This window comes from Fundulus heteroclitus, unplaced genomic scaffold (genome assembly GCF_011125445.2).
Source record: "Fundulus heteroclitus isolate FHET01 unplaced genomic scaffold, MU-UCD_Fhet_4.1 scaffold_54, whole genome shotgun sequence".
NCBI lineage: Eukaryota > Metazoa > Chordata > Actinopteri > Cyprinodontiformes > Fundulidae > Fundulus > Fundulus heteroclitus.
The window spans coordinates 1,915,708-1,924,620 of record NW_023396967.1 but is presented as its reverse complement, the minus strand read 5'-3'; the positions used below and the strand labels follow the sequence as shown (position 1 = coordinate 1,924,620).

Genomic DNA, 8,913 nt, shown 5'->3' with positions numbered 1-8,913 from the left:
TATGCATCGTCACTTAAATTGCATTTCTTGTGGGTTTCTAACAGTCTAAAGGCCATTTCAGACGTGCAAAGCGAGCTGCAGTAAAAAATGCGCGTGTTGAGTCTAACCAGCAGCTGACTTAATAATTTAAAATATAATTTTCCTGGGTATAATTATCCTGGTATTGACAAAGCACTGGCAGAAACGCGAAGGGGATGGGGAGGTTGGAGACAATAGTCCTCACATTTAGGGGCAAACGGCGCCCTCTGGTGGTTCTTTCCACGACACGCTCCGTGGAGTGAGGGGGGGCGACGAAAGGCCTGGCTGGACAGACGTCAGCCATCCTAATTACTCTTTCAGTAGTGATGGAGCTGAAGAGCCAGAAGCGCTCAGCGTGGCGTCTCAAAGCGTTTAAGTGCTGAAGCTCCAGCAAACCGCTGCACACACACACAGCTCACCCTGCAGGAGGATCTGGAGCCGCTGCAGCCTTTAATGTTAAATGTCCCCTCAGCATCCAAAGGTTGCTTTAATCCGACAAATCAATGAGTGATTCACTGGGTACAGTAGTAGTGTTTTGATTAAAAGGGTTGGGGGTTTGATTCCAGCTTCCCTTTGTCACATGTCAAGGCGCCGCTGGGCAAGGCATGGCGTTCAACTCCCACGTTGCCTACTGATCTGTGTATGTGGCAATAGTGTGAATCGCTGCGTGGTCAGTGTGACTGGAGAAACGTGTAAATTCAGAACATTTAGCTTTTCTTTTTATTATTCTTTACACTTTAACTTGACTTTATTCATACAAACTTATTTTCCGATGTTGAGCTGTAAACTTTTAAATCAAATCCGTGTGTTTTTGAGTGAAATGACAATGAGACGGGGAGTATTTCTTTCGGGTTTTTTTTGTTTTTTAATGGTTCGATTGACACCGTCAAACCCATCAAACAAACAGGATTTGAAATGTTTTATTTTTAATAGAATTTTGGACAAATATGTAAAATAAAAAACAAAAACAAAACCAAAACAGCAAAAGTGAAATTTTATTCACTTCATTTTGTTGTTTTTTTCCTTAAAAAAATATCCGCCGTTACCCCCTTTGTTCACAAACCGTTTCAAAACTGGAACAAACAGAAATAGTGTGGTCAATTCTGAGAAGCTGGAAGGCCATAAACATTTGTTGGCAAATATAAATATAGTGGTTTGAAGAGGGTTTTCAAATAGATCACACGGAAAGAGTGTACAGAGAGTTTTCACGACAGCAGGACACCCGGCACTGCCTGTATCTACCTTTATTAATGTAGAAAACCAGAATCCATAGTTACCGCCTTAAATCGATGCTTTATGACAAGGAAATATGTACATTCAGCCAGCGCCGTCTCTGGTTTCTGCTGCTTGCATTGCCCCTTTCATCGTGATGATTGTCTATTCAGGGGCGTAATTATGAGAGTACGTGTAGTAATTCTGTGGCCCTCCCCTACCCGGTGGGTAAACCCAGGAGCAGGGCCCACCTCCAGTCCCGTCCCCGTGTTCCTGTCCTCGACCTGGCCGAGGCCAGACTCCTATCGGAGGGGCTCCTCTGCCTCTGAAGCCCCCTAAAGAACCAGGACCCATAGCTCCACGCACAGGCCAATGGTCCACGTGTCCAGGAATGCCTCCTATACTGCCATAACCCAAACCCCCCACTGGATGTGGAGGCAGCTTGGGTCTGGGTATGGAGCCCCCTCTGGTGGCCATTGGGGGAATACCCACTGGAGTTCCAAGGCTTTCAGCACCACTCCCAGGAGTCCTGCCCCCCTGGGTGCCAGGGGTGCTGCCCACGGGAATTTCACCCGTTTTGGGGACGGCGCCGGGGTCCGCCGAGCTGGACGGTACCGCGCCCTGGCTGCAAGCAGTCTCACAGGCGCTCGTCTCCGCCACGCCCCAAACGCTTTCTCCAGACCCGCCGAGTGTCCTTTCGTGCTGCGTGGGGGTCCCGCCGGCACTATTGGGAACGACCCCCGTGTACCTGGGCTGGGTCGTGTCGCCGTGTTCTTTGTAAGGTAGCGCGCTGACGAGCGGCGAGGCGGCAGCCGGCGCCGCTCCTATGGCGTCTGGCACGTGCGTCTGCCCCTGCATAATCAAGTGAGGGGGAGGAGGAGGGCGCTTGACCTCTAAGGGCAGGGAAGCCAGGTTCGCCAGAGGCCCCACCGCGGCCAAGACGGGCGGAGTCGGAAGTGCCGGAGCGAGGGTGGACGAGGGGCGGTATTCTTGTTCCTGCGTGCTGCTGCAGGGCGAGGCGGGATACGCCGGGGACGCCACGTAGCTGGAGGAGCCGCTGTAGGACGACCAGGAGGCGGAGGGGCAGAGGAAACTCTGGTGGGTATTTACAGGGAACCCTCCTGGCGACATGCCGCCGATGTCCGGGCAGGCCAAGCCGATCTGGTTGGCGGCTTTGAACTGGGAGATGGCCGTCTTGAGAGCGCTGCATTCGGCCAGCGCCGACGTCCTGTCGGGGGTGGCCTGCAGGTCGGCCAGCGGCGGGCGAAAGTCGTCTTTCTCCGACGGCGGCAGCAGCGGCAGCGGCTCGGCATTGTTCTTGTTAGCCTGAACCTGCTCTAGAGGATCTGACATGGTTGGTGGCTCGCCGTCATCAGAGTCTAATGACATGTCCTCCGCCTCCACGCACTCATCATTCACTACTGGGAGAAGAGGGGAGGGCAGAGAGGGAGAGGGCGAGAAACACAAAGGCGTGAAGGAATGAAAAGAGATGAGGAAGAGTGTAATCTTTTTTTTTTTTTTTTGTGCTTAATGTTCCTGTTGATGATACTCACCAGTGGAAGGTGGTGTAGGAAGCTCATTCTGATTAATGGATCCAATCAGACTGTGAAAACCGCTCATAACATCGTCAATGCTCGCGATCACTATTCCATTCCTGGAGTACTGCAGGAACATTTCGAATGGCCTCTCTGTTTAAAAAAGAACAAAGCAAATAAAAATCCTGTTTGCTTTGACTGAATGTCATGTTAGTTCAGCATCGTCCACAAAGCACGCTTCAAACTAGAAAAGGTTCTGACGTGCTGAAGAACTGCCAACGCTAAAAGATATTTAGGAACAACTAATCTCCAGGTAGTGGGATTTTGGGCAATGTTTTTACGATGAGTTTAACCAACATGTATAACGTTTAATTTCTTTTTCTTCCTTCTATGGTCAGCCAATAACCAATCAGAGCTGAGGAAAGGACAAGTGGCTCATTTTCAATCCGTCGATCTGTGCATCTCTAGTGAAAACAAACAAAAGCTAAAAACAAACAGAGAGTGGATGAAGCTCATAACACGGTACCTGTGAGGAAGATAAGGTGCCGCTGTTGCGTGTGCTGAGCTTGAAGCTTGATCAGGCACTCCAGGTCTGGAGCCTGCCGCGACTGGGTGTCACACTCGTGATACGGGAGGAACTCCACCAGATGCTTCTTCTGGTAACTCGTTAAAAGGTTCAAGAGCCCCATGGCGTTGGTGTTTAACCTTAAAGAGAGCAAATGAGAATATCCACACAGGGCTGAGATCCACAGATCAAGGAGTGATTTGTCAGTGTTTAAACATTTTGTACCATGTCTTTGGATTTAAACTAAAATTGGGATCATGCTATTGTTGATTATAAATATGTTCTCTAAGGACCCTCTCTAAAATGAGATGGTCTCATTTTAGAGAGGGTCTCAAGGGGCTATACTTGAAATAAAATAAATAAAAATAATAATAATTGAACTTTATTGATCTCACAATGGAGAAATTCATCTACAGGATGTTGTTTTCCCGTTTATTCCCTACCAAACAGGAGCGTATACGCATCTGAAATTACAACTTCAATCTAATTTAGCCGTCGCGTAGCGTTAAAATGTGCGTACGAAGTGCGTATTATGCTTCTAGTGTAAATTAACTGACAGATTAAAATGAAAATCTAAGCGTAGGACGCACGTATGCTGCGCTTATGCGCCGCAATGCGTCCGTTGCGTTTCCTCCTCAACATCTAAGAGTTGATGTTTTGTTTGTTGTCAGTACTAGGTGAATAGATTATGGAAATGAAATTAGCAAAAGGTAGTTTTTATTTATATTTGATGACTGGGTTGTTTCTCTTTTTTTGGAAAATAAACTTAAAATGAAAAAAGAAGTACCGTAAACACGGCAGAGTTTTACGTCTCCATTGCTGCCGTTTCACTACTGACCTGCCCAGCTCTTTAAGCTTCTTCTGGGACTTGCAGTGGACCTTCCACTGCCAGGGCTGTTCTGGAGTGCTCTGTTCCTCCAAGAACTTGAGCAGCGCCTGCAAACGATCTGCACAGAGGAAGCAAGAGGTCAGGATGTGTCAGCGCTGAAACGGGTAACTCAATATGCTTTTAAATACGTTCAGAAAACCGTTCGCCTACCAACGTAAAGCAGCTGGAATGAGACGTGGACATGGAGGATTCTGACCTGATTAACAACTATCTTGATGTTAATTTAAAGGTCTAATTCTCAGGAACACAGACTGCGCCACCTGGACTGTTAATAATGAAACGATTTTTATGATTTTTATGAACCGCCTCCTAGACCCACTGCAACAAATGGGAAAATGACAAAAAGTAAACGCGACAAACACGAGGAACTTTCTCACGAGCTGATGTACAGCCAGCGATGTCTAACCTTTAACTTAAATCTAATTACACAATTCATTCGGGTTTTTTTTTCTTCCTTTTTTTACAGGAGAGAATCTGCATCCACGGAGACTCGTTAAAAAATAAAAATCTGTTTTTTTTTTCTTTGCATTTAATATCCCACCTGAAAGGTTTTTCACCAAAACAACCATCCCTACAGGCTACAGCACAAAATGCCGACAGGGAAGACGAGAGCTCACACGATGCACGGGCGGCTATAACCACAGAAACTCGCGTAAAGGTTTGCTCCACAACGATAACAGTGAGTGATATTCACACTGGTCTAAATAGAAATGAGAGTAACAGAGACGCAGCCGATGACCAAGAAGGATTTGGTGTTAGCTGGAGATGAAGTGAGAGATCTTTGACTCGTTATGAAGAAGGTCAGCTGTACTCGGCTGTGATAAGCGATAATTGGTTTATATTTGCATCGTAGCCTTCTGACTAGTAACAGAACTATAGGTTCCCAGTTCAAGCTCAAACTGATCAAAACATTACAGCTTAATCATAGGTCTGCTTTAGGGAAAATAACGGCCTGTTTCCGAGCAGATAAAAAGCGCCTACTCTGTCACGGTGTTAACAGAAAGGATGCCAATAAACAACCTCTAATTGGATAAAAAGAAATGGGAGTAAAAACGTCCCGACACGGGAAGCTCTGTGACAAACCAGCAGTCTTGATTTTCTTTTCTATTTATTTCTACACATCTAGTACTTCGGTATTTTATTCCAATACAGCCTATTAGACAAACATGGACAAACGACAGGAAACGACGGTGGTAGTAGGGCTGGGCGATAAATCGATTTAATCGATTAATTCGAATTTATAATTCTTTAAGATTTCATTTTTGAAAAATCTGGATTTTATTTTGTCAATACACTCATTGGGTTTCCATGAAGAGAACAGCATGTGATGCTGAATATATGTTTAGGCAAATGTATTGTCAAAATATTGTTAAGTAGAAACTTTTTTTTACCCATAACACGAGGTACTTCATTTACTTATTTACTTTTTTTTTTAACTTAATTTGAAGTTCACAAATGCAGTGAAGCTTGTTCTTAGCTCAAGGTGTAATACCACTAGCAGCAAATGTTTTGTTATATTTTCATTGTTTATATTGGCACGGCTGCCATCTTGTTTTACAAGCATGTTTCACAGCTTGTTTTTAGTTGCAATTTGAATTCAGGTCAACTCCCTGACGAAATGCTTGACATAAAAGCAAGGTTTAAAAATAATTTCTTTAATTTCTTTTTATGAAACAAAAAGGAGGGAAAAAAAAAAAAAATCGATTAATCGGATTTGGTATGATAAAATCGGAGATTTATTTTTTAATCCATATCGCCCAGCCCTAGGTGGTAGACGTCTTCCGCTTCCCGTTCTAGCCGCGTCCAAAGTTTTACCTTTAACTTAAAAGAAATTCAGCTTTATGGATCTGCTTCAGCTTCTTTGTTGCTGCAACAGAGGAGTAAAACCCACCCTGTGTGATGAGGTCGGGGTTGAGCACGAACTCGTCGGACACCATGAAGCCTCCCGACACGAACAGCTCGTTGTACGTGTGGTTCTTGACGTCGTCCAGAGAGTCCACTCCAGCGAAGCTCACCGACGGCAACTTCTTCAGGGATACCAGAGCTGGAATCTGCAGCAAGACGACGCGTTTTAACATCAAAAGTGGAGCCAATTCTAAAGTTTTATTGTCAGCCTAACCAGATAGTAAACATTACGCATCTTTAGTGGCTTTAGGGTGTAATGCCACTGTAATGGAGAGTAGCCTTAAGAGATATTAAAACTGCCTCCTGTTAGATGAGAACGTGGAAAGGGGCACACAAAAAAAGTGAGTGGTTTATTCCAGAGATAAACTTTCCCAGATGCTTAAAATACATCCAATTTACAGTTTTAATAGTGTTCTTTCTGAAAGAAAGAAAAAAACTAGAAACAGCAAGGAAACTGTTTTTATTTGACACAAAAAATTAACAAACCAAGATGAATTTCCCTATTGGGCTTGAAGTGCAAACCTTACAATAAAGGCAAAAATAAATAAAATGTTCCGCTTGAACAACCATGAGTTTCCCTGTTGTGATTAATAGTGCAATAACTTGCCTTTCACAAAACTCTCACAGCAGCTGCCTGCGAGGCAGCGCTGAGAGAATAGCAACACATCACGCAGCTCTAGCAGCTGTTGTGAGACGGTAACAGACAGATTGCTGCTTTCACGTGAAGCTGTTAAATCGCCAAAAACACAGAAAAAAATGTCACTAGATTTGTTTCTAGTCACTTTTTTTGTTTTTAAATAAAAGTTGCTAGAGGGCTCTGAAAAGTCCCCAAACATGAGTCGCTAAGTAGGAAACACTGGACTGTAGTCTCTAGTTTTCTTTCTCTACCGAGAGCAGATCAGAGGAGCCGGAGGGGTTGGCTTTTCAAAATAAAGTACATTTTAACAACTCATGATATTTAAATTCATTTTAAACTCTGATTATGATTAGAAAAAGTGCCAAAATACAGACGAGCTATGCTATATCATATACTTTACATTGTTTTACTATTTTGAATTGATTCTGAAGGTGCGGCGGCTTTTATTTTGGTGTGGCGGTGTTCCACCATCAAATACATGTAGCGAAAAAACCCTCGGTTAAAAAAAAAGTTTCCTATTTAAAGTGTTTCCACAATATATTTTCCTAAACATATATCCAAGATTGCAAGCTTTTACCAAAACAATTAACCCTTTCAGGACTGATGTGTACAGTTATATGGAGGCCCAAGGGGTGCATTGGAGAAAAAAATAAGAAGAAAAATCTTGATTTTCCAAAAATTAAATCTTCATAAATTACAAATTGAACTTAATCGATAAAAATTGATCTATCGGCCACTCCTAGCTTTTCACTGCCTAGATGTGAGTAGAGGATGAGCGGGAGGACGGGAAGCTGCTGTACCTTGTGAACATGCGCAGCGATGTCCTCGTTCCTGATGATGATGAGCAGCTTATCCAAACTTCCACTGTTTTCCAGAAACGTCTGCGGGCTGCACTCGCTGTTGCCCAGACTTTTCAAGTACTCCTTTTTGACAGACAGCAGAGACGTATAGTTAGGGACAGACGGACGAATGACGGTGTCCCCCCTCCTGCCACCCTTCCGAAGATGAGTGACGGACACAGAAGAAACAACAGTGCATTGAGACTGGAAACGAGAAACATCCTGCTGGCGCTTTGCACGTTGAAACTTCGTCTGCAAACATCTGCGAGTGCTGACAGCAACGGGTGCTCTTTGAATTTAATTAAAAGACGGAGCAATGCGCAACAAAGGCCAGCAAATGAATTAGTGATACAACTAAAGCGTCTTGAGTTAGTCCCAATTCATTTCTATTAATTTGGGAATGAATGAAGAACAGAACTCTATCATGTTATATTTTTCATATTATTGTGGTCTATTCAGATAGTTTGTGTTATCCAGTCTAAATGTAAGAGTTAAAATATTTTCTAAACTATAAAAGTAGTAATTTGAATTAGAGATGCTTTACATCTTCGGAAACAGCCAATTACTGCAAAAATGAGAAATAATTCCCCCCAAAAGTAAAGAGTCCCGCAATTTCAGTTCATAAACACACCAATCAACGGAAAATATTTTGATTGACTTTTTTAGTTTGATTAAAAAAAAAACTGATTAAAGTTAAGGATAATCTTGTAATCCCTATATTGTCTACAGGATTCAAAACTAGAACCTCCATCAAAAGAACCTGCAGCATGTTTGTGCTTTTTAGCCCTGAAGGAAAAAACATGGAGATCGGCTCTAAAAGAAGACAGGAAATGGGTACTAAGCTAGAAAAATGCCTGATTGGTGCATCTCTCATTGAAGTTGTGATGAATAAAACAGGGCTGGACGATAATTCAATAATGATATATATATATTGATCGATAGACGTATATCGATGATCAATAAAATCAATAAAAACTTCAATAGAATAACTTCTTTTGCATTCTAGCCTATCATGTAGGTTAATATTACATCATTACATCCTCCGAACCAATCACAAACGCAAACCCACGAACCAAGCTCCGCCCCCTTCAAAGGGTTAGGAGAGCACGCGTTATTTTTTCTTTCTTAAATACTTCAGGTTTTGGTAAAAAGTTGGTTGAATAAAGCATTGAGTTTGAATTCAGTGTTTGTGTGTTCTTTATCTAAAAATAAGTCGCTAAGCAACAGCATAAAACGGCCAGGGCTGCACTTAAAATATGTTTTGAATTTGTTGATAATGATCGATCAACATGATTTCCATTTTATCGACGTGC

General features: G+C 43.1%; 1 protein-coding gene across 3 annotated transcripts in view; it reads right to left on the bottom strand.

Annotated features, from left to right (window-relative positions):
* Positions 1 to 857: 857 nt before the first annotated feature.
* Positions 858 to 8,913, bottom strand: part of tasorb (transcription activation suppressor b) — a 25,099-nt gene continuing 17,043 nt past the window's right edge. For 2 of the 3 annotated variants that reach the window (XM_021316261.2, XM_012862263.3), the window contains exons 18-23: positions 7,562 to 7,684; positions 6,111 to 6,270; positions 4,169 to 4,277; positions 3,292 to 3,470; positions 2,784 to 2,918; positions 858 to 2,651 (exon numbers count right to left, since the gene is read on the bottom strand). In XM_021316261.2, coding sequence (XP_021171936.2) covers positions 1,396 to 2,651; positions 2,784 to 2,918; positions 3,292 to 3,470; positions 4,169 to 4,277; positions 6,111 to 6,270; positions 7,562 to 7,684 — 1,962 coding nt within the window. In that variant the 3' untranslated portion in view covers positions 858 to 1,395. The remainder of the gene's footprint in view (positions 2,652 to 2,783; positions 2,919 to 3,291; positions 3,471 to 4,168; positions 4,278 to 6,110; positions 6,271 to 7,561; positions 7,685 to 8,913) is intronic. The other variant, XM_021316260.2, reaches the window with a different exon arrangement.